General features: G+C 41.2%; 2 protein-coding genes across 3 annotated transcripts in view; one reads left to right on the top strand and one right to left on the bottom strand.

The window, feature by feature from the left end:
* The first annotated feature begins 12 nt into the window (after positions 1-12).
* slc22a5 (solute carrier family 22 member 5) lies at positions 13-9,892 on the top strand. Its single transcript, XM_051878165.1, has 11 exons — positions 13-1,167; positions 3,564-4,094; positions 4,499-4,602; positions 4,838-4,992; positions 5,103-5,274; positions 5,467-5,593; positions 5,683-5,780; positions 7,926-8,140; positions 8,888-9,070; positions 9,201-9,336; positions 9,436-9,892. The coding sequence occupies exons 2-11, from the start codon at positions 3,708-3,710 to the stop codon at positions 9,527-9,529; spliced, it is 1,671 nt and encodes a 556-aa protein (XP_051734125.1). The 5' UTR covers positions 13-1,167; positions 3,564-3,707; the 3' UTR covers positions 9,530-9,892.
* Positions 9,893-17,765: 7,873 nt separating this feature from the next.
* The window catches only part of sar1b (secretion associated, Ras related GTPase 1B), a 12,326-nt gene continuing 3,415 nt past the window's right edge, over positions 17,766-26,676 (bottom strand). For both annotated transcript variants that reach the window (XM_051878172.1, XM_051878174.1), the window contains exons 3-8: positions 25,149-25,224; positions 21,944-22,063; positions 21,362-21,427; positions 21,187-21,290; positions 20,113-20,244; positions 17,766-19,051 (exon numbers count right to left, since the gene is read on the bottom strand). In XM_051878172.1, coding sequence (XP_051734132.1) covers positions 18,935-19,051; positions 20,113-20,244; positions 21,187-21,290; positions 21,362-21,427; positions 21,944-22,063; positions 25,149-25,206 — 597 coding nt within the window. In that variant the 5' untranslated portion in view covers positions 25,207-25,224 and the 3' untranslated portion in view covers positions 17,766-18,934. The remainder of the gene's footprint in view (positions 19,052-20,112; positions 20,245-21,186; positions 21,291-21,361; positions 21,428-21,943; positions 22,064-25,148; positions 25,225-26,676) is intronic.

Genomic DNA, 26,676 nt, shown 5'->3' with positions numbered 1-26,676 from the left:
AAATTTTTTTTACTAGTACTGTATTTCTGATATGTGAAATTGGAATTTCAACTAGTAAGAAATCAATTCTTGATATCAACAACTGAATTTGAATGGCAGCCTGTGGTGACATTTCACTAGTGAAAATACAATTACAGATCTCTAGTTTTTATTAATTCCTGATATCAAGAATTGAATTGTTGATATCAAAAATTCATATCCTGAGAATGAATAATAGTAAAATGGCTTACCATACTCTAATCAAACTGTTAATCAAACACTGTTAGGCTATTTTTTTTCCCACCATGTTTGGTCAAGTGGAAGTATCAATGGTATTTACAGTGAAAATTTTCATGAAAAAGTAGCAGTTTTTCTTTGCACTAGACAGATGATATTTATACTGGTAGATATATAGGATACTATTTGTGTTTTGTACATTATAAGACAGTTTGCAATAATAACATCATATTCAGTGTATATTTAATTAAATCATAAATAGATGCACTGCAGTCCGATACAGACTTACTGGACCTTTCTTGTCCCTCTCATTAAAGCCCGTCCAATTAAATCATGAACATTACAATCTTCCAGTTCACACACACACTAACACACACACACACACTAACACACACACACACACACACACACACACACACACAGTCTCTGATCATTGCTTGAAGACATTAAATATGCTAATTCAATGATGTCTTCACAGATGTGTGTTATCACTGAAAGTCTCATCAGTAAATACATCAAACCCACAGACAGCGAAGCACCATTACAAATGACATCATCATCATCATCACTTTATCTCCTGACAGAACCCAAGATGTGCTTTGTGAATATATGCATATACTGAATTATGCATTGAAACAGTAAACACCGACCAACCTCATTATTATCATTAAACTCATTGCATTTAGGAAATGAAAATGTATTCCCTTTTTCCAGACTGAAACGTTTCAGTGTCATTATTGCTTTCATTCATCATATCTGTCATTGATAATACACTCATTCCAGGTTCAAGCATCAAGGTTTGCACTCGTGAGGTGTTTCTCATTCTTGAATCTGGACTGTTCTGTGATCAGATGATGAATGAGGTGTTAAAGCTGATCCTGTCAGAGATGAAGTTAAATAACAGAGGCAGAAACACACACTCGTCCTGCGCTCTCTCAACACCAGCGACACGTAAGTCATCCATCAGACACTTTGTTTTTGAGAAAATGTTGTTTAATAGTTTTGGCTCTTGTTTCACGTAAAACTTACAGCAGTTTTAGGAAACACATTGTTAATGAATATGAATCATAAAATGCATGTCACTGGAAATGTTCCAGCCATTTGTCCAGCTGTGAATCAGGCTTTTACAGATGTTTAAGTCTTTTCCAACACTTTCAAGTGGTAAACTATAATTATATATATACAGTCAAACCAAAAATTATTCAGACATTTTTGATATATTTTTACTAGTGGGTTCAGGACATTATAGTTCATTTCTGTAAGTGAGGATAGCAAAATAAAGTAAACTGTGACATATTATACCCAAAAATTCTTCATACAGTGGACTACCAGTAAAACTGATACAAATATGGAACCAAAAATTATTCAGACACTTTGACCTGACCATGTTTTGCTTAAGTGTTTTCTGACATAATTAAGATAATTTTTTTCTGACAGTTTAACTCTGAGATCTTGTCATATTTTATTACCATTTTTTTAAACTATAGTGAATAAACTGAATTAATGAATGAAATGTTCAAGGTGTCTGAATACATTTTGGTTTGATTATATATATATATATATATATATATATATATATAGCCAAAATTTAAAAAAAAAAACAGCTTATAGTAAACTGCCATATTAAGTAAACAAGACAAACAAACAAACAAACAAAAAAAATCCTAGCATTGCCATTACTCCATTAGGAAATATAATTTTGATACATAATTTGCTAGATGATGGTGGTTTAAAGGGACAGTTCACCCAAAAAATGAAAATTCTGTCATCATTTACTCACCCCCAGATTGTTCCTAATCTGTATAAATTTCTTTGTTCTGCTGAACACAAAGGAGGATATTTTGAAGAATATTTTGAAGAATATGGGAAGAATATGGGGCACCATTGACTTCATGGTATTTTTTTCCTACTATGGAAGTCAATGGTGCCCCAAAGCAGCCTGGTTACAAACTTTCTTCAAAATATCTTCCTTTGTGTTCAACAGAACAAAGAAATTTATACAGATTAGGAACAATATGGGGGTGACTAAATGATGACAGAATTTTCATTTTTGGGTGAACTGTCCCTTTAAACCCAGAGCAAGAATATATGAATATGAAGGAAATTGTGCGTCTGAAAGCGTCAGCAGAGGGCGCTGAATGAACAGCTCACTGGAGAAGATCAACAGTAAAGAAATAAAAATGAAACGGACGTGATGTGACTAAAGTCAAATCATTTTAATGATTTGTAAGGTTAAATCTGATCATCGAAGCTCAGCAGCAAAGACACTGCTAGGCTAAATTAAACGAGATTAAACCCATAAAGTAGACATGTGTTCGCTTCACTTTATGTAGCTATAATCGTGCAAAACTGGATCAGTTTTTGTGCGAGTGAGAATAATGTTTCAGAGAACATCTTTCTGCTGTCTGTATTTATGATGCATATACACTTTTTTTTTCTCATCATAAAATGAACTGCATTTTCTACAGAATAAAAAAGTTATCGCTATTCTTATAGGCCTACTCTTTTGGCTGTTTTATTTAATAAAAATATATAATTGAATGCAAAGAGGACATGATGTTTATAAAAGTTGTTTTTTACTGTAGGTGATTTGAAATGACAGGACAGGTTTCAGTATTTATGAGATTTTATACGGATTTCACGCGCTGAAGTTTATCGTGACTAAACGCGTTTCCTTCAGTTACACACTTGTCTTTACGCGACATACTAACTTAATTTTAACCATTTCAAGTTTTTATTTAAAAAAAAAAAACGTTTTTTTTCAGGTTATCTTAGGGTGGCTGGAGAGGATTAGCGCAAACATCAGTTCTCATTTTTGAACATTTAGTTTTCGTGTTGTTGCTCTTTGACATAGATATAATTAGTAATTGTCATTTAAATCAGTGCCATTGAAACGGTGCCATGAATAACTCGGTCAACCGGGTCCGTTGAACTAACGGACAGGACATGCTGATGCTATTTTAGGCGCCAAATTATTGATCACGTGGACCGCACGCGATGCGCAAGGTTTTAAAGTTGATCTTTAATCAAGGCTATTTCTTTTTTGATTTATAATTTATTTATTTTGTCCCTTGACATTCTAAGTAAAACAAGGAAACATTTTCAAGGATAATATTAAATTCAAGCAACATAACGATTAGAATCCAGCATTTTCCAATCATTCCGAACTCTGTAGGAATCCTGCTGAACGCTTATCCTGCTGTGGAGTTTTACTCCCATTACAGCTAATCAGATTGCAATTCTTTTGGCTCCTTTTAGTGGAAAAATGTGCCTTGGATTAGTTGCCATGTACATTATGTTTGAAGACCAGTTCCATGGCAAAACTCACCCTTCTCTCATGTGTTCAGGTGGTGGACAGCAGCCTTCTCCTCAAACAGACCAAAGACCTGAAACCCAAAGCTGAACTCTGCAACATGTTGTAACTCAGGGGGTTTGGACAAAAGGCATTTTTACAGTCAGCTGATTCTTCTGTAATCTCCAGCACAAGCAGAATGGGAAATTATGACGAGGACACTGCCTTTCTGGGGCAAAAGGGACCATTTTTTGCGCTCCTTTTCTTCCTCTTGAACGCCATCTACATTTCCACCGGGTTTCATGGCCTTTACATTGTTTTTGTCGGGGCTTCACCATCACATCACTGTCAGGTAGCGGCTGGAAATCTAAGTGAAGAATGGGCGAGAGCGAGTATTCCCAAGGAGATGGTCAATGGAAAACTGCAGACCAGTCAGTGTTGGAGATACAGTCTGGAGACGGTCCGAAACCTGTCGGCTCAAGGGTACTCACCCCAGGACGTGAACCTCACAGACATTAAACGAGAGAAATGTGTGGATGGATGGAGCTACAGCACAGATATCTACCACTCCACCATCGTCTCTGAGGTGAGGACAACCTAAAACAAAGATTTTGGAGGATTTGTGTATTTTAATTACATATATGACACAGTTTTAACTAATAAACATAATACATATTCAATGAAACAAGAATGAGATTTGTGTAGTAGTAATAAACAAAATGTGTTTTAAAATATGTTTACCATCAATAAAAATCCAGTTGATTAGCCTGTATGCTGATTTGAATGAATTCGGGTTTAAATAAATTAAAAAAGATGCAAATACTTAAACTATGTCATGAGTGTGTGTAAACTCAAGTCTTCGTCATTGAATGGTCTGCTGTATTCTCCTCAATAGCAGTACAGGTGTTTCATTGGACCAGTAATAATAACACGCCGTGTCCAAATGAACACATGATGGTAAGCTGCTGTTTTACTGTGTTTCTCACACAGTGGAATCTGGTGTGCGACAGCGAGTGGAGAGTCCCGTTCGCAACCTCGACGTTATACATGGGCTACTTGTTGGGCTCTCTTGTTTCTGGTCAACTTTCTGACAGGTACTGCTTTTGTCCACATATCATAATTAATGCAAACAGTCGGTTTTGATGGAGAGTATCTGTGTGCTTTACAGATCTAGTAAGCTAGTGAAGCAATGGTAAAACAGTTTTTGTTTACGGGTCTACTTCCACTCTCATAACTGAAGATGTTCTCGTTGCTCTCTCCTAACCTGGAGAGTGTGTTCGTCCACACCACAGAGTTCATGTATCCACTGACGTCTGGTGTCTGTCTCAGGTTCGGCAGGAAGAAGGTTCTCTTCACGTCTCTGGCAGCTGAAGCGCTGGTGATCCTGGCGCAGTCCTTCTCTCACTCGTGGCTGATCTTCTGCGTCCTGTATTTCTTTGTTGGCACTTTCCAGATATCCCTGTACCTCACAGCTTTTGTACTTGGTAAGCATGTGATAAGATGAGATGTCACTGAAGGAAACAGAAGTGAATATAATCTGGTCATGTTGTTGCATAACTGAGATTCACCCCACGTGCTGTATTCATTCTCAAAGGTAGCGAAATATTAAGTAAATCCCTGCGAGTTCTCTTCACTACGCTGGGAGCTTTCCTGCATTACTGTATCGGTTACATGGTGCTGCCCTGGATCGCCTTCGCCGTCCGCGACTGGAGGACACTACTGAGGGTTCTGTCGGGGGTGACGGTGGTGTACGTCCCTCTGTGGTGGTGAGTCACAAGAAAACACGCCGGTCACAATCAGCGCTGGGCTGAGTAACCAAATCTGTACTCAAGTACAAGTGATAGAAGTAGAAGTAATAATGTTTTACTTCTGAATCAAAACAAGCAAGTCTAGTGTGAACTGGTTCAGACTCATCATTGAGTCTCTCCATTTCCCCTTTTCTCCATGATCAAATCCAGGCTGATCCCGGAGTCTCCGCGGTGGCTTCTCGCTCAGGGACGAGTGCTGGAATCTGAGGCCATCGTGAGAGAGGCGGCGAAGAAGAACAAAGTCACTGCGCCGGAGGTCATCTTCAGCGCGTCCGAGGTCTGACCGCTGCACTGTCCAGACTCGAAGTAGCTACTATAAGTGAGGTTTTGTGAAAGACAAATCTGTTTTTGTACAATTATTTCTAGGTTAAAGAGGATTCATCCCAGAACAGCCAGTACAGCGTGTTTGACGTTCTGAGGACCAGCGAGATCCGCAAAACCACCTTCATGTGTTTACTGCTGTGGTGAGAGACTACCAAATACATGACACTGCATGCTTTAACCTTTTTTTATTAAGGCATTTTTTATTACTCTGCGAACAGGGAATGTTCTGGCAAGGTTCTCCCCAAGTTCCTGTAATGTTAATAGAATATTCATTTAAAGTTATCTGGTCTTTAATAACGTGAGCACAAAAACATTATACATTTATATACATTGATTATGGTTTATTTTAGCTGAATGTTTGTCTAATGTTTTTTAAACGTCACTACTTGTTTCAGAATGTTCAAATGATCAAATTTTTCCTTAAAGAAACAAAAATGAAATTTCTTTCTTTCTTTAGATAAACACAAAGATTTTTAGGAAATTTTTTTTTAGGATTTTTAGGATTATTTTCCTAAAAGTCTTTGTGTTTACCTGAAGAAATAAAGTCATATACATCGAGGAGGGCATGACGGCAGCGTTGGGGAAAATATTCGGAAACTGTAGCTTTACAAGCTACTCATGAGCTAAAGTAGTTAAGAGACAGTCAATCTACCCTTCTGAAAAAGTGGTGAGCTACTCTACAAGTTACCTTAAAAAATTAGGTCACTACATTGAAACTACTTATGATTTCAAAGAGCATTGTTTTATTTTGTAAACTATCCAAACACTCAATACTCAAATATATCTTAGACTGACTGTCAAAGTGCAATATTGCTACAAATGTAACATCAATGCAAGAACAAAAAGTATGCAAGTTATGCAACTTAAAATGGATACACAGTAGTCAAAAAATCATATTAAACTCACTGAGACGCGAATCATGAGCTGCTCCCGTGAACACCATGTGCTTCACTCTGAAACCCGCCGCAACCAAATTCTGCTCGATTGACAGATTGCTTCGCCAAAGCAATGGAGCATCTTTTGGGTTCATTACAAAACGGTCTATTAAATTATGATGGGTCACCATTGTAATTAAATCAGAAATAGACATTTGATATAGAGTGCAATAAGGCAGGATAATTAATTACTTTAAAAAATCTATTCTACCTGTATGTGCTCGAAGTCTTGGACGCAGACAGTGTTTTAGTCTTTGGTTTGCATAAATTGCATACAAAATGTAACCTTTTCTAGTCGATTCATGTGAAATATCAGCCCATTGTCCTTTACATAATCATCAAACTATCTCCTCTCGGTGAACTGTAAGAGGCGTGATATAACAATAGAGGGCAGTAATGCAGAATTTTAGTTTGATCTAACAAGAAGACGCTGCGCTACTTCAATGCATTGCAGGTTCATCAAAACCCAAAACGGAATGTAGCTTGTGGTCACGCTAACCCTACGCTGCTACTTTCTGGGAAAAGCTACAGTTATTAGCGTCGCTACTTGAAGTTAGTAACTCCCCAACACTGCATGAGGGTGAACAAATGATGAGAGAAATAGAAATGCCATTTTTGGGTGAACTATCCCTTTAACGTTCGCATAACCATGAAAAAACATTTTTAAAGCATTTAAAAAACTGGATGTTTTGCATGTTCAGAGAACATTTAGAAATAATGTTTAATATGAACATTAGCGAAACATTCTTAGAACATACAGTGCCACTTGAAAGTTTGTGAACCCTTTGCAGAATCTGTGAAAATGTGAAAAATTTTAACAAAATAAGAGAGATCATACAAAATGCATGTTATTTTTTATTTAGTACTGTTTTGATTAAGATATTTTACATAAAAGATGTTTACATATCCATAAGACAAAAAATAGCTGAATTTATTAAAATAACCCAGTTCATAAGTTTGTGAACCATTGATTCTTAATACTGTGTGTGGTTACCTGGATGATCTACGACTGTTTTTCTGTTTTGTGATGGTTGTTCATGAGTCTCTTGTTTATTCTGAACAGTTAAACTGAGCTCTGTTCTTCAGAAAAATCCTCCAGCTCCTGCAGATTCTTCAGTTTTCCACCATCTTTTGAATATTTTCACCCCCGGCTCTTAATGCATCGTGTTTCCCTCTGGAGCATCAGTGAATGTTTGAACCTTTTTTAATATTTGTGTTTGAGTCCCTCAAATTATTAACATTTTCACAGATTCTGCAAGGGGTTCACAAACTTTCAAGTGGCACTGTATGTTAGTTGGCTGGGTTTGTTCTTTCCATGTGTCAGCGAGTGTCCTTTCCTCCCTCTGATAGGATGGCTATCAACATTGGATATTTTGGCTTGTCCTTGAACACCACTAATCTTAGCGGCGATCCGTTCCTCAACTGCTTCCTGTCCGCGGTGACTGAGGTGCCGGCCTACATCGTGTCCACGTTCCTCCTGAAGAGCTGTCCACGGAGACCCGTCCTGTCTGCGTTCCTCATCATAGGAGGAGGATTTCTGCTTCTGGTGCAACTGATTCCTGAAAGTAAGAGCTCACAAATGCAACACGGCTGAAAGATTTGACCAAAATCCTCTTTCTGATTCAGGTTTTGAAGGTTATCCTAAAATTGAACAGAGGTCCATGGAACATGACCTTTTGCTTACAACACTTACAGAAAGGGGTAGTGTTGAACACAAGAGTCATTCTGTGCATTTACTCATTCAGCAGAAGATTTATCTAGAGCGACTTACAAACGTCACAAGGCCTTGTAACGATAAAAGAGCAGATGTGAGTAACACAGAAGACACAGCAGGAGCATTTGAAGAATTGATCATAAAAGGCACGTAGAGGAGCGCAACTTCAGAGTACTTTGAAGAAAAAGCATCAGCAATCGGTTTATTGACTCGATCCTTGTTCAAGCGACATCTATGAACGCCTGTGAGTTTACTATGGGTCGAGGATTAGCTTACGTTCCACACAAGTAAAACTGGACTTGGACCATTTCAAGGAAAAGAGGTTAAGCCTATTACTCACATATTTATCAGGAAAGCTGAACTGGACATTTGAAGGCCACATTCACATGTTTCTGCAGATTTAGAGCTTATACTGTATAGAAGGATGCATAAAACGTTATTAAACTTTACATAAAGGTTGGCGGGTCTGAATGGGTACGTTTACCAGTTCTGAAATATTTCTGAAAGAACATATTCTATCAGCAGGCAAAAGCATTTTAATAAAGGCAGACATTTCAAAGCAGCGATCAATCAGCGTAATGATGAGGCTCTTTCACAGGTCTTCATACGCTGGCACTGGCATTAGAGATGGCTGGCAAGTTCGGCTTCACCATGTCCTTCACGGTGGTGTACATCTACACGGCGGAGCTCTATCCCACCGTCCTGAGGAACCTGGGCATCGGCATGTGCTCTTCAGCCGCCCGCATCGGCAGCATCACTGCGCCTTACGTCATATTCTTAGGTAAATCAAGTGCTTTGAGCAAAACTTTTCATTCATGTCATTTCAAAGAACAGATTTTAGAGAATAACTTTAGGGGGAAATACTTGAAGATTTTAGCGATGACATTGTGTTCTGCCCTCTATTCACACAGGTACTTTCAACAAGTATCTGCCCTACATCCTGATGGGAAGTCTCACCATCGCTTCCTCAATAGCTAACATGTTTTTGCCCGAGACGTTTGAGAAAGTGCTGCCTGAGACTCTGGAACAAATGCAGAAATGCAAAAGGTAAGTCTTCCATCTCTCGATTTATGGTTGTTTTTTAAACATAAACAAATACACAAGTTTCTCATCTTTAACTTTTCATTAAATATGACCTGCTTTTAGTTTTATTAGAAGAGATAAACACGGCTTGGAGGAAGGGAAAGGATCCATCACCATGAAAGAACACACAGCAGGAAATAAATACATGAATGAATGAGTAAAAATGATCCTCCAGTCTTCACACAGGAAGTCAATGGCTTGACATTATTTAAATGTGAATGAAATATGAATACAGGTCATTTCATTTTTACATTGAATGAGTTTGTTTTGTAATATATTAACACAGTGTATTTGTTTTTTTCCTCTCTGCCAAACTGTAAGTGGTATCAGCACATGAATATTTTTATTTAAAATTGACGTTATTTAAAAGACAATAATGGTTGTTGTGAGAACGACTGAAGTTGTCGTAAGACGAATCACATGGAGATCGAGCTCAGAAATGGTAGTTGGCGTACAGAATGATGATTATTGAAAGTGGATGTGCAAAATGCTCAAATAAAAGCAGTGTTTTAAACAGATAGTCACAGGCCTTGATTGTGATTGGCTGAGCTGTGTTTGAGTCATTGTAAAATACTCTATAAACACACACCTGTCCGTCGCCTCATTACATCAGTATTACACCACTCCACCGGTGTGTCTAACAGTGTTCATTTAGCTGTTCTGAAAGCACTGTAAACCGTGGCTTCATTGGGCTTATTTCATTAATTAAGAGCATGATTTAAACAAAGGTTATTAATAAAAAACAGCCTAAATACTACAACTGCATAAGTACTAAAACAGCACCAACTCTCTTATATTTAACACAAGGCTGGAGTTTTACAGCACTAACAATAAACTTACTCAATCCGTCCCCTTCACTAACTCCATCTGGTGACTACAATCTAAAAACCCTACTGGAACAAACCATTTAAATAAGATTAACTTTTGCCTCATTCATTCTATTCAGCAAATAAAATGATTATCAAGAGCAAAAATAAATAGATACAACAAATAGGGCAGATAAAATCACATTTGCACATTGATTTTCAAAAAATAGCTCAAATGAGCACTCCCCATCTCCCTTTAAGGCTGTGTCAACCCTGTTAAAACTGGAATTATAAAACAGCAAACCCAAATAAACTATGAATAAGTCCATGGTGAATACAGTGAAAGTCCATGATGGGAGACTCCACAGGTGCTCCTGCAAAGTCCTGTTTAAACAGACGTACACTCCCTGAGCAGTTTATTAAGAACACTTGTACACCTAATCACTCATGAGATCATCTAATCTGCCAATCAGCCGAGCGCATGAGCTACAACATCAGGACAACACGTCAGGTTCTTCTTCTGTCAGCCATAAACAAAGAGCTGGCCTACATCCATCTCACCAAAGCACAGGCTGCTGACGGCAGGGTCAGAATGTGTGTTCTTGGCATACTCTGGACCTGTTAATACCAATCAATCATCAAGTGAATAGCTATCTGAGCATTACTGCATTACTGCATCCCTTCATGAACACAGTTTACCAGTCTTCTAATGGCCATGACCAGTGTGATAAACTCATCTCAAACGAGGTTTCATGAAAATTACGATTTTAAATGTTTTCTCTATTAGGGTCCCTGGATTTTAAAGCAAACCAATCACAGTTGTCTCTGCATAGACATGATGCAAGAAATACAAAGTATAAACGTGCCTTTAAGCTGAGAAGATAAAAAGGGACCATTATTTTGTACTACAAACACAACCATACTTTTCCATTAAACAGACCCCTAGTTCTTAAATGAAATTAGATGCTTGTCATGTAACTATCCCTGTATAAACGGATTGTTTTCTATGTAAACATGAGCTAGATGGACATGTTTGACTGTTGCACTTGCGTCTCAACGGAGAGCCGCATGTTAAGAAAGCCATTTAAAGTTAAAAGTTCTTTTATCAAACTTTTATCAAACATATCTCCAGGTTTTTTTCATTCCACTGAATCTCATGATTTTAAACGCAAGTATTAATGTATGCATAAATACATAAGTTCATAATTGTTTATGCAATTTATGAAATTATATTTGATTTATAAACGTTAGTTTAAAGGTGCAGTGTGTAAATTTTAGTGGCATCCAGCGGTGAGATTGTGAACTGCAACCAATGGCAGCTCACCCCTCCCTTTCAGAGCAAAATAGAGAAGCTACGGTGGCCGTCTGGCCGACACAAGTCAAAGATGTCGTCTGAGACAGCAGAGAGTACATTAGCCATCAAGCAATAAAGTTTCTTTTTACTTCTAACAAAGAATGGTCTCTGCTTCTAAACAAAACAGATGACTACTACTACTACTTCTACTACTTCTTCTTTGTGTGTATTCAACGTAGTGACAATGCGAGCTGCCTCAAAAAACACCAACGATTTAGAAGAAGGACAACATTGTGACTAAACGCACTCTGTGGAGCAGTTTGTCCATTTAGGGCTGCTGTAGAAACATGCCGACGCAAAATGGCGACTTGACATGAAGGGGGATCCGCAGTGTATGTAGATATAAATGGCTCATTCTAAGGTAATAAAAACATAACGGTTCATTACGTAAGGTCTTTATACACCACTGAAAACATAGTTATGTATATTATGTTGCATTTCTGTCAATAGATACTCCCAAATTTTACACATTGCACCTTTAAACGTTATGCACTCTTTTGTACAGATGGTCATGCTATTTCAGTGCTTTGAATAAACAATGTAATGCAGTGCATTAATTAATATTATGGTCATTGCGCCCTCTTGTGGCCTTAGGAGACAAACCAAAAGCTTTTCCACCAACTGAAATTATGCCTTTCGAATATAATTCGAACATTAGTAATGTTTTTCGAATTTGGTTTTTCAGCCATTTTGACAGCCCCAGTGCCAACCACGTCAAAACCACTCAAACAGATGAAACAATAGGGTCTTATAAATATACCAGCACTTAGTAATGTGCCAAACTTTTTGTCTTTATGTATTTGAAATATCAACAACTGCCTGTGAAGTTTTTTTTTTTTTTTTCTCGGAGAGAGGCTAACAATAGCAACTAAGCTAGTTTTGAAAGCACAAAGATTCAAGGCATCTCCAAAGCCATGCCTCCTCCAAAACACATGAACACAGAGTCTGCAAAGCGTCACGCCAGACAGCATTGAATTACCTCGTGTCTCAAAGCACATAACATTACAATAATAACGAATGTAAACAACTTACAGAGCTGTTACTTGTACCACCAAACTGCTGCAGATTAATTTCAGTGTTGATAGTGTTGCCAAGAAACCCATAATTCTGAGTGCGAAGACTCGAACAGCTGAGTAGGACATCACGGGTTGCCAATGCCATCTCTTAATTACAGTTCCCTTTCGAGAGCTGTCACTTCAACACTGCGTCAGCTATGCTGCGGGAACTCCCTTCAAAATTCCTGAATTATAGGCTAATGCCAGTTAGAAAAACTGGCCAATTGCCGCACGATATGCAAATCACATGCAAATACTGATGGGGTATCCTGGCAGTATAAAAGGCGAGGAGAGTGGCAATTACCTCAGAATCTCTTCCTTCACGCTCATCGTCGAAGTTGCACCTGAGGATTTATTTTCTTCTTTGCATCTGATGGTGACTTTCTACAGAATCTGCGCGGGCCCTATCGACCCGCCGGACACCCACCAACACTGCGTGGCCTGGCCCATGCTGAGGCGGCCTTCCTGGACCCCGGCTGGAGGGACTACTCACGTACCATTTTAGGGGCAAGGCCCACTGCCACCAGCGAGCTGCTGGTGGGCCCTGCTCGCGGAGACGACGACAACAAAGCCTGGGACTGCTGTCCTCAACCGACTCCCCATTCCCCAGTCATTTTTGCCGACTTTGTCTCCTTTGGCGCAACCAGGGAAGATGACTCCTTGTTGATCTCTGCTTCATTCCATGTTGATCTCTGCTGGGCTGCATCCGAGCCCGACCGCCCTGACATCGAAGGCCCCTTAGACCTCCAAGCGGAGCTCATGAGGGTGCTAGAGAAAGCGGTCAAGGAACTATACCTCTCGTGGAGCGCTCTGGACGAGCCGACCAGAAGTAAGTTGGACTCCTGGTATTTCCAGACGGGCAATTTCCTCGCCGCCACCAGGCCGCTTCGAATAGGAGGACGCCCTTCTTCCCGGACGTCCATGACCACGTGGTTAAGTCGTGGTCTGCATCCCAGTCGGCATGGGTCCACGCATCTACCCAGGCCTTCTTCTCCCACGTGGACGGGGTGGAGGCCCGCGGATATGTGCGCATGCCCCCGATCGAGGAGACTGTCGCCGAACACCTGTGCCCTTCTGCTATCTCCTTAGGAGCGGATCTCAGCCTGCCATCTAAGCCACGCAGATTCACGGCCCATCTTGTGGATAAAGCTTATGCCTCCGCCATGGGCTTTATGGTAGTCCTCCACAGGCACCTTTGGTTAACCCTGACCTGAATGCTCCTATTACTCCCTCCGGCCTCTTTAGTGACGCAAGGAGTCAGTGGTCGAGCATTTCTCTGAGGCGCAGAAGCGCGGAAAAGCGATGAGCCACGTGATGCCCTGTCGCTCATTCCAGTCTCAGTCGAGGTCTCATTCCTCTTCAGCACGCTGAGAGATCTTCTAAGCAGCCGGCTGCTATATTTGTCCGACGCAAACAGTGGACGCCGTTTGGCAAGAAACGCCACGGCCCGAGGAGGAGCTCTCGCTTGCGGATGGCCCCGCCCCGAAGCGACGTTCTGCATTATTCACAAAAATAGCTTTCTCCTCCTCCTCTCAATACTGCGTTACTCGCCCTGCCTCAGAACAGCGCAGAGCCGCAGCATGTACTTGTGATGGCCTCCCATCAGCCTCGCCGGGGTTAAATCTCAGTTTCTCAGCGTCGCCGTTGGTGGCAATGGTCAAGGACAGAATACAACCACTGGACAGGTGGAGAGCCATTCCTGGCATATCGCGCTGGCTACTGAATATAATTCAACACGGGTATTCTCTTCAGTTCAGACGCAGACCACCCAACGTCACTAATGTTACCCCAAAACGCCCTGATTCTGAGACAGGACGTTCACAGTTTGCTCGCGAAAGGAGCGATAGAACACATCCCTCCAAGTTAGCTGGAAAGCGGTTTTTACAGCCGCTATTTTGTTGTGCCCAAGAGAGACAGAGGTCTGCGTCCGATTCTAGATCTGAGACCTATAAACTGAGTTCTTCACAAGCGCGCCTTCAGGATGACAACATTGAAGCAGATCCTGCCCAAAATCCGCCCTGGGGACTGGTCTGGTGCATCGGTGCATTTAAAGGATGCGTACTTCAGATAGCGATGCGCCATAGGTGATATTGGAGATTCGCGTTCGAAGGCAAAGAGTACCAGTATGCAGTGCTTCTGTTCAGCCTGGCGTTGGCCCCCCGCATGTTTCAAAGTGTGTGGATGCAGCGTTATCCCCTCTCAGAGAGAGTGGTATGCGCATCTTAAACTACCTGGACGACGAGATGTGCTGATCAGTCATACAGATGCGTTGATGCATCATTTGGAAGCCCTGGGGCTGCGAGTGAACATGCAGAAAAGTATGTTCACCCCGTGTCAGTCGATAATCTATCTGGGAGTTTGCTTCGACTCGATAACTATGTGGACCATCCTTTCTCAACAACGTGTGGAGAACATTATTTCTGCCCGGCGCCATTTCAAACCGGGCAGATCTGTTCCACTGAGGGAATTGAAGAGGCTTCTGGGGTTGATTGCGTCAGCCTTCTCAGTCTGCCATCTGGGTCTCCTGCATATGGGTCTGTTGCAGTTTTGGCTCAAGTCTCGAGTCCCGTGGAGGACGTGGACATCAGGCCATTTGCGCATTCTGGTCAATCACAGCTGCATCAGCGCTTTGAAACCGTTTCACAACCTGGACATGTACAGGCAGGGCATGCCCCTGGGTCTATTGACGAGGCGCACCATTGTCATGACGGACGTGTCCACCTCAGGATGGGGCGCGGTCTCTGTGTGCTTACCGACATCAGGTCTCTGGTCGGAGTCACAGAGAGTGGCACATAAATCGCTTGGAACTGCGCGTGGTCTCTCTAGCTCTGGAAGCTTTCCTGCCTCAGCTAGAGCAGCGACATGTTCTGATTCGCACCGACAACAGGTCTGTGGTCTCATACATATATCGCCAGGTAAGCTGCCCTGTGTCAGATGTTTTATGTTTTCTGCAGCACAGACTGGATAGTGAGAGTCTGCTGTCCACTCTAAAGGTTTATGTGGCTGCTATTGCCTCGTTTTGCTCCCCGGTGTCCGGGCAATCGATTGGTAGGCATGATATGGTGATCATATTTCTCAGGGGAGCAAGGAGATTACATCCTTCACGGCCACCTTCTGTGCCACCATGGGACCTAGCTTTGGTTTTTAAACCCCTCTCTCTACCTCCGTTCGGGCCCTTGGAATCGATTGCAGCAAAGGAGCTCTCTCTTAAAACTGCTCTCCTATTTGACCTTGCTTATGCTAAACGCATTGGGGATTTGCATGCGTTCTCTGTGAACAAGGATTGTATGTGTTTCGGTCCCGGTGACTGTAGTGTCACTCTCTGGCCGAGACAGGGCTACGTGCTGAAGTCTCCGTCCACGCCCTTTAAAGCGCAGGTTGTTTCTCTGTCTGCCTTATCTGCTGAACCATCAACCTCGCAGAACACTGATGCTCTGAGTGCTGTTTGCCCGGTCAGGGTGCTCAGGATATAATGGCTACTGTAATGGCCACTTTCCAACAGTCGGACCAGCTCTTTGTGTGCTACGGGGGCTACTCTAAGGGATGGGCTGTTTCTAAGCAGAGGCTTTCTCACTGGATAGTGGATGTTATTGTGTTGGCTTATGCTAGCCTGGGTCAGGACTGCCCCTTCCACATCAGGGCACATTCTACGAGAGCCATTGCATCATCTTGGGCTTGGTCTAAAGGTACGTCCATTCAAAATATATGCTTTGCTGCTGGCTGGTCTTCTTGGAACACCTTCGCCAGATTTTACAAGCTGGATGTGCCATCTGTGGCTTCTCAAGTGCTCTTGGTGAGTTAAGTTTCACTTATTCAAGTGTCATTATGCTGCAGAGTTGGTTACCGCTCTGCTGATGATGCTGTGTACGCTCGTGCTTATGCATTCATGTGTTTTTACATATTCTTGTGTTAGTTCTGCCCTTATCAGTGCAACCTGCACTTCTCTCTATCTCATATGCAAATTTTGGTATGCTTAAGCTTGGTAGTCTCTCATTGGCCTAGCTTTGTCTATCATACTGAGCTTCTAGTGGCGCCGCCCCTCTGTGGCTTGCTACCTCCTGCAATTTGTGCAACTTATTCTGGTTTCTGCTACCTCGCAGCTCTCACGGCGGGATTTCATTCGGATCCCGCAGTGTAGCTGACGCAGCGTTGAAGTGACCGCTCTCAAAAGGGAATGTCTCCGGTTACTATCGTAACCTCGGTTCCCTGAGAGGCGGGAACGAGACACTGCACAAGCCGCTCGCTCAGCTTACAGCGTTCAGTTGTGATTCTGAGGTAATTACTGCTCTCCTTGCCTTTTATTCTGCCAGGATACTCCGTCAGTATTTGCATGCAATTTGCATATCATGCGGCAATTGGCCAGTTTTTCTAACTGGCATTTGCCTATAATATTCAGGAATTTTGAAGGAAAGGGAGTTCCTGCAGCGTAGCTGATGCAGTGTCTCGTTTCCGCCTCTCAGGGAACCGAGGTTACGATAGCAACCGGAGACGTAATTACGACATGGCGTGAAAGCAGCATGAGCTCGTTGTTTTGGTTCAGAAGGAACTGTAAAAGGTGCTCAGTGACAAATCTGCAAAGCCTCATGGAACGCGCTGACGTGCGACGTCTGTGTGAGCAGGGAGTGCGGAGGGAGACGCAAATACACGTTGACAGGCAGGTAGGACCTCCTATCAGTGCATTTGGACCATTTTTGGCCATGAGACTTCCACAGAAGATATACGTACATTTTTTTTTAATAATAGAACACTTCAATTATTGACTTCTTTCATGATATGAAGTTTCATCCAGTATATAAGTGTTTCTTAAAAACATTGCCTACCCTACCTTTAATGTATGCATACAAACCATTTATATAAAAAAGACAACTGAAATGAAAAGCAAGTATTAAAATCATGCACATCCCCAGTTCTGAGGTCAGCTGATCAGTCATATGTTAACTTCAGCCATAGTAAGACATTCCAGTCACTGATGCTCGTCTCAAGAGACTTCAAACACGTGATCTGACAGTGTTACCTGTGCTGCTTTCATTTCAAACCTTGAAGATGGTTTAATTTTCACTTATGTTTGAATTGTATTGGCATCACTGCAGAAGTGTGAAATCAGCCAGTATCACTGGACAGAAGTCAGTCCTTCACACCACACCTCTCTCTGCATGTGTATGAATGACGAGAGAGAGAGACATCCAAAATATTTATTTCATTCAGCAAAAGAAGTGAGCTCAACATGGCTTGCTTTAATTGCAAACATTTATTACAATTTCTGATGGAAACAACTGTATCTGTCATAGATGGACCGGCTCATGGAATGACTGATGCATGGAGGGACAGCACAGGAAATAAACCGCATCCGTGTGTCATTCCATAGAAAGAGAGCTAGAAGACTGCGGCCTGGCCTCTCACCCCGTTCTCAAAGTTTTACACTATATTATTTGTGTTTCCTTAAAAAACACTAACAAAAATTAATAATAATCATGGAACAAGGCATGCATAATGTTTTTTCATCCATGTTATTCAAATTAAGAGCTATTCAAGGACAGCTTTAAAAAAATCCATATACGGCATTTACATAAATTACATTTTGTCCATGTGAGCGATTAACAGCTGTCCTCGAGGATTCTGTCCCTGCGCCGTCTGTTCAAGGCCAGCTCTGTTATAAACATCAGGATCTGTGTATCGGCTGGATATCTCGTTACTAGTCATTAGCAGTTAATTATAATCTGTGTTTGTGTGAGAGGCGCGCTGACCTCTGAACTCTGAGACACGTGTGTCCAGAACTGATATTCGTCCGTTACACTGAGGTTTATTGCCGTGCCTCTCAAATTCCAAGTCATATTAAAAAAGAAAAACATCTATTGGTCTCTATCAGTTTACAGCACGTTTGGGAATGAGTTTCCGAATGTGGCAGCACAATTTTTTTTTGGAAAAACAATAAACAGATATGCAACTCAAGATGGCCACATCAGCGGACTGCGTATCAACAGACAGTCACAACTTCATCTTAAAGCCTGAGGACTGTGGCCTCACACGACAGGAAGTGAAACACAGCACTTCCTGTCTGAAGGATGTCATGTGATCTGTGTACATTACTATCAGCTTTGACGTGGTGTTGCGAGACACATGAAGAATCATTTACTGATGAACAGAAACAAACCAACGGAAAGAAACGTCAAATTACAGAGTTTATAAAACTGATGCATTGTTTTGAATTGACCAGATTTGCAGAATCACTGCTGGTAAGAAATAATGTGAGAAAGAAGCAATTGAACTGAACGATAACAGTCTGTTGGAGTCGATGTGTGAAGGCGGGACGAGAGTGGTGCTGTCAGACGGCTGTGCTTCCTCTTCCTCTAGTCGATGTACTGAGAGAGCCAGCGGAAGCCCTCGCCGTAGCCCTGTCTCTTCAGAACGCTGCACATGAACACCTCCAGCGGCCGCGTGTTCAGCTCTTTGAGTGGGATGTTGCCCTGAAGAGACGCACCAACATCACATTAATAAACAATGAATGAAAACAGCAGTCATTACATGTATTATTAAGGAGAAAGTGGTTATTTGTTCATTTTTTGAGCCGTTTTGTTGTAAACTACAGTTGTGTCCGGCCGGAGAGCATTTCTTCTGAGCACTTCTCTGCAATATTCATGAGAATGACCTCACTCAACACAACCACAGCACGACATTACAGTGTAATAAATAGTGTAATTTCATGAAACAGATCATTTCGACACACATCAGAGTAAACATGGGCAAAAGCATAGAAACGGGCAGGGAAGTGGGGCTCTGTAGCGCCACCTTTTGACTAAAGTGGGGGGTTAGTTTTACCTACAGTCACCAAACTCGGTACATACACTATATTGCCAAAAGTATTAGGACACCCCTCCAAATCACTGAATTCAGGTGTTCCAATCACTTCCATGGCCACAGGTGTATAAAATCAAGCACTAGGCATGCAGACTGCTTCTACAAACATTTGTGAAAGAATGGGTCGCTCTCAGGAGCTCAGTGAATTCAAGCGTGGTACCGTGATAGGTTGCCACCTGTGCAATAAGTCCATTCGTGAAATTTCCTCACTACTAAATATTCCACGCTCAACTGTTAGTGGTATCAGAACAAAGTGGAAGCAATTGGGAACAACAGCAACTCAGCCACGAAGTGGTAGGCCACGTAAAATCACAGAGCGGGGTCAGCGCATGCTGAGGCACACAGTGCGCAGAAGTCGCCAACTTTCTGCAGAGTCAATAGCTACAGACCTCCAAACTTCGTGTGGCCTTCAGATTAGCTCAAGAACAGTGTGTAGAGAGCTTCATGGAATGGGTTTCCATGGCCGAGCAGCTGCATCCAAGCCTTACATCACCAAGTGCAATGCAAATAACAACCAATAACAACCAACTGCAGCTCTGATCAATGAAAAAGCAGCAAAACATGACGCAATGTTCAGAGACTGTGCATGAGTACGCAGAAACACAATTCAAAAGACACAAACGTGTTGTGTGTGAAGCGGCTCTGAGTGTGCTGCGGTGTCCTACTGTACCTTTCCTGTCGTCTGACCGTACAGTCCGAAGATCTCGCGCAGCTTCTCCTCACTAATGGCCTCAGGTTTGTCGATCTTGTTGCCGAGGATCAGGATGGGCACATTCCCAATGGTTTCATCTGTCATGAGCGCCTGTTATTCACGTCCAACACAACAAACACAGGTACAGTAAGCCATGAGACAGCAGATACTTCACAAACACCAGCTCTGAACTCTAGGAAACATCTCGAAAACATGCGTCTCATGTGGGGCTGCAACAATACATTATAACAAATCTAAGCGACAAAGAATTTGATTATCAATTAATCGTGTCTGCGCACTGAAAACATCCTCCAGTCCTGACGATATACAGCAGTGAATAATGCGTTTATATTCAGAGAACAGCAGAGGACACAAACCAAGCTGTCCGAACATGAGAGCGCTTCATTCACACTTCAGCATACAGATTAACGTGGATTTCCCTGTCGTCTTAGACAGATTCAGGTGCTGATTTATGTGTCTGAGACGTGTTTTCCTCAGCACATAACTTATATTTTACAGTTATATTCTTATCTGTAAATGTTAGAAATATATTAGTATTTCCATTTTGTGTTAAGACTCATCCTGACAACGAGTGAGTCTCTGTTAAACTTCACACTTCAGTGAACAAACGCCGTGCAGTTTTAATTTGAGCCATTACTTTAAATTTTAAGATTTTATATTTTAAATTTGAACCTCTTTTTTAAATTTAAACCTCATATTTTAAATTAAGATTTTATATTTTAAATGTAAACCCTTGTATGTAACCCTTGTATGTAAACATTTTTCAGTTTATTTTTGAACCCTGTATTTTGCACGTTTAAATGGACATTCACTATATTTGTTTTCATTGCTTCAAATTTTGTAGGACAACACTGGGCAGGATGAGGATAGCAATTTTGGAAAAAAATAAAAATAAATAAATAAATAAATTAACTTCTTAAACAATTATTTCTTAATTAGTATTTGATTATTTGTTTCTTCTGATTAATTGAAAAGACGATGGTCATGTTATTGTATTATGAGGATAATGTTTATCTGACAGACTGAACTCACGTCAAGCTCTGTTTTGGACTCAGCCAGTCGGCCGTGATCTATGCAGTCCACCAGGAAGACGATGCCATTGATGGCTGGGAGGTAGTTCTTCCACACTCGTCGAGCTGTTCAGAGCAACACACAGCGTTAATGTCACGAGGATCAGATTCACACAGACGGTCAGTCATCTACTCACCCTGAGCGTGGCCACCCAGGTCAAAGGTGGTGAAGGTCATGCCAGCGATCGTCAGCTCCTCTGAGGCTGTGAGAGGAAACAGACACAACACATCATTTCCTCTGACTCAAATCACCTCAACTTCATGAAAACAGATTTAGATTTCAGACTGTCTAGAGCTGGACCGGACTAATTTTGTGAACGAAAATCTCTGTCTGGATTACAAAATGCATGTGGTGACTGAAATATTATTTCAGTATATGTGCAATTTGTGAATTAGTTCATTTACATGAAAACAAAATGAAATGCATCAAAACATTCCATGAAAGAAATATACATTCATGATACAGATCTGAGAGATTCTGAGAGCGTCTGTGCTCTTTATTCACAGATTATTGCGCTGAACTCTTTTTAACATCATTCACGCCTCACTCAGTGTTTGTGCACGTTTCTTTATCGCTGTAACGTGTCAATAACTTTAACCATTCCTGCGCTATATTTTCATACTGCCGTATACACAAAACAGTGAAATGTCTGTGTATGGAGATATTATGCATCTCTTCTGTCCAGTCTGAAGTGTTGGTGTGGTCAGTGTTCACTCACTGGGGTGTAAGGTCGGCACATGCTGGCCCAGTCTGTCATCTTTGAGCATGTGCAGTAGTGTCGTCTTGCCAGCATTGTCCAGGCCAAGAAATACTAACTTTCCAGACTTCTTGTACAGCCCTGAAACAGAGATTTCATGCAGTTTAATTGATCTGTTTTCACGCTGTTCTACAGCACTGTACACAAGCCCAACGCTGAAACTAACATTAGATTCGGTCCACTCACTCCTCCCCTGTAATGTGAAGACTCCTAACATATAATGAAATAGTTGTTAGCAGATACTTGCAATTATTCAGTACCGTTAACTCTACCAGAGAGATGTGCAGTGCATTAATACATGATTCATCAGACGAACACTGTATGTCAGAGAGACATCATTATTCACAATGAGCCGCTCTGATTGGCTGTCACAGACCAAAGTCTCTTACACTCCCCAACAGACAAACGCCTCTGATATTACAGGAAAACTCTGGATATTAAAATATGTCAATCATAAATAGGAGTGAGAATTCATGACACACACAGGGGGAATGAGAGATAATCTGGAGTAAAATGTTTTGCTGTTTCAGTATCAGTCTGGTGTGGATGAACAGGAAAAACAAGGCCGGCGAGAAGAGCTGAGAGTGAACTTCTGCATGAACAGAAGATACGCCAGATATGACTGGACAAATCCTTCAGGGTAGGGCTGGACGATATATCAAAAGTAATCAAAACTGAAATTCAGGACCTCTAACTGACGTAATTTTCCCATGTTGGTTATTTCTGTGTTTTAATCCTGTTAATACTTTCCCCATAAAAACTTACTATTGCATGGGTAGTCAGCGGCGTGGAAGAAACACTTCTCAAACGCAGAGTCAACACACACACACACACACACACAAGAGATGGGCACTCGAGTTAGTGACTCAGACTCGAGTCACACTTTAATAGACTTCAGACTCGACTCAAAAGACTCGTGAATATTTTAAAAACAACAAGTCTTTTACCCTTAACTACTGATACAATAAATAAAGAATTTATGTTGTTTATAATATCTGCGTCACATATATTTCCCTATGTGTCGTGGTAGATCGGACTCTTGTCATAGAATTTGATTACGTGTGTCCGTGTATTGCATGTAAACTCCGAAATGTCATAAAAGTCCCATGAAACATGACAGGAGCCACCGTGCCATATGCTCTTTCGTTTGGGTTTATTAACATGTCAGATCGGTTAGACGCACAGAATGCGGGAAAACAGTTAAAGACACCAGAACGACAACATCAGATGTTATGAGACATCGCTTCCACAGAGGTTAGTCACAGTAACTCTCACAGATACTGTGGTGTAGCTGTGTGGCTCATTTGGATTGCCAGCTTGTTAACATACGAACAAAAAAAAAAAAATCTAGCCTTTAAACCTATCACTACGTTTTATCAATCTTTCTGTATTATACGCAGCTTTTGTTTTTCTTAATGTGTGTCCATAAGAGAGAGATAGAAAGAGATGTTAATCCATTTATTACTTAAAGCTCATATTTTAACGTATCGCAATCAGCATGTGTACAGTTTTCTATTGACTTACACATTCAGAGGTTTGATATTTTCTGATGACTGTGGTCAATAACAACGAAGCTGTATAACAAACCGACTCACTGGCGCCACCTTGCGTCCACTTACAGACTGTATTGAAAATGATTACTGGTGTTGCCAGGACGACTGTTTTGTACATTGTAATGGATTATAAAGTAACAATCTGGATGTACATTATCCCTTACACCAGGACCTTAATTTCAAACAAAACAGATGATAGAAAGATCATATTATTTTGTCTATATAATACAACTAGGATAAAAAAAAAAAATAGGATTTGAGTATGATTTTTTTTTTAAAGACTCCAGATAACAGACTCGTGAACATCTGACACACACAGATCACTTTCACTTGTGTCTTCACTAAACGTTGTCAGTTGTATGTGTTTTAAGGATTGCCAGTTTGAACATTCAAGCGATTTTAGATCATCGGATGTGTATCATTATATTGAGCTACTGCACTAATGCATTGTGGGACACAAACACTCGTAGAGACAGTAGCTGCACATCACGTGAAGATCTCACGCAAGTCATTTCACTCGGCGGCCATCTTAGAAACGCCTCTCGGGCATTCAAGTGCAGCTCCTATCTCGTTGAATGGGGAAACATCAAATTCTCCAAAACTGTTTGCGAAGCTTTCGATTAAATTTAGTATTTGAAATCACCAATGAAATCTGACAACTGTCTCATGAATTTTGTTTCTAAATGCTTGAATCATGACAAGAAGTGGTATTTTTCAGGCTGGATCAAGCTAATGCGCATGCGCAGTCCTAAATGTGCATCTCTTGTGCCTCATGAGGGGCGTGTCTGACTGTTTCTATAGGAACCGGAGCTTCTAACGGCCGCTGCAGTGACGCGATGACTTTAGAACTCTTATTTAGAAGGCGGGACTTATTCCGCCATATTGCGCGTTGAACTTTCTCCCATTCAAAACAATACGAGTGACGTGTCTCGTGTTATTCTATAGTTTTTGTTACATCCTATCGCTTCACAATTAATAGAGAGACGGTGATTAATTCACACACTCAATCGCTCTCATTAACGCATTCAAATAAACGTACTGTGCTAATTTATCTGTTATGATTTACAACCAGCAGAAATCTGTAAGAAGTGTTACGAACCACAGATAAAATAAGTGCTGAAAGTGAGCTGTGTCAGAGCACTCTTTCATTAGGAAAATATATCCATCTTTAATAAGTCAAGCATATTTACAGTACACACCCTGTCAGTGAACTATGAGGACGACAAAAAAAAAAAAAATTATTAATCGTAATTAAGGAAAAATGTTCAATTAATGGAGATTTTGATTTTAGGTCACATCGTCCAGCCCTACTTCAAGACCTCGTGTGTTTAATTCCTCATCATCACATCAAACTGAGCCGTGTCCTCTTCTTCATGTTCCTGGTGTTCTGGAGGAGGACTCGCATGCAGATGAGAGTTACTAAAACATGAGAACATGATGATACCCTGCTGAAACATCTGTCGTTTCTGCTGATGTAACTGTGCAGATTATCAGACAATAACAGCCAACAGCTTTATTCCAACATCCACCTCTCATGATCCAAACATCTCCGGTTTCACTCAAAGTTGATGGGAAGATGAACTCGTTTACAGTAACGAGGCTGATGAACTCACCTAGGAACTGCAGAACGCTACTGAAACCGCTGTAGATCCAGTCAAATATGAAGGACATATCCGGGCCGTGGAATTTCTGAAAAGAAATGGAAGACATGATGAGATTTTGCAGGACAATTTTGATTATTCTCTACTAGACATCTTCATCTAACAGAGCGGCACAGACTGGTCAGATAAGTGGCATCAGTGTTGAGAACATGAGCACAGAAACATCACATCAAACAAAGGAAGAAAAGCTGCTCTTAAACATATAATCACTGCGTCAGTGTGTGATCATGAGCTCACCACATTCGCCGTTATATTCTGAAATATAAAAATGAATGCAATATCTTTTTAAATAATGTACATGTTCATTACTGTCATTTTTATTCCAGTGAACTTCTCCAAACAGACTTTTGTCTCCGCTGACCTGGATTCATTCAGGTGAACGCAGGAGAGACAGGAAACACAAACTAATTTGAAGAAGTTTTCAACCGTTCAAGTCGTGTGTGTGAACCGCATCTTTACAACAAACGTGTGCACTTGTGTGTGTGATGATCCATGTTTGGAAGAGCATTAGGGTCTGTATTCACAGCAGATGAAGATGAAGATAAAGATGAGATCTTCTGCACAGATCAGGATCAGATGGCCATCTATTTAACTCTTTTTAATGATTGTGATTTCTTACAACACAATGATTTGAGTTTAAACTTATCTTCATTCATTTGATGCGTATAGTCCATATATAAATGCTTTAATGTTTCCCGCTCTTTTCACAGACAGTTTACAGTGTTTTTAAAAGAACTGCTCCTCGTCAGGATTCATCTTTCAGCCTGCTGTGTGATAAACCTTCAGTGTCATCAGGGTTAGAAAACTCAATACCAGCACAAGAAAATAAGTGTTTATTTTTTTAGAGTAAGAATAATGTAAATAATCCGAGTCAAGCCACTGAAGAATCAACTTCTACAGCGCGACAGGTGTTGTGTAAGCTGACAGAGTAAAGAACAGCAGCGGCAAAGGTGAAGGACACGCCTGAGATACATGTCACCTCTCACACACACACACACACACACACACTCTACACATTACCTCACACACACACTCTACACATTACCTCACACACACACTCTATACGTCACCTCACACACACACACACACACACACACACACACTCTACACATTACCTCACACACACACTCTACACGTCACCTCACACACACACACTCTACACGTCACCTCTCTCTCACACACACTACACATCACCTCACACACTCTCTCTCACACACACACACACACTACACGAGAGCGCTGATCACACACACTCTCTATACGTCACCTCACACACACACACTCTACACGTCACCTCACACACACAAACACACTCTACACATCACCTCACACACACACACACACACACACACTACACATCACCTCACACACACACACACTACACGAGAGCGCTGATCACACACACTCACTCTATACGTCACCTCACACACACACACACTACACATCACCTCACACACACACACTACACATCACCTCACAC

The sequence above is a fragment of the Ctenopharyngodon idella genome, chromosome 21 (genome assembly GCF_019924925.1).
Source record: "Ctenopharyngodon idella isolate HZGC_01 chromosome 21, HZGC01, whole genome shotgun sequence".
Taxonomy (NCBI): domain Eukaryota; kingdom Metazoa; phylum Chordata; class Actinopteri; order Cypriniformes; family Xenocyprididae; genus Ctenopharyngodon; species Ctenopharyngodon idella.
Note: the sequence above shows the minus strand (reverse complement) of the source record. Positions and strands in the feature narration are given on the sequence as shown.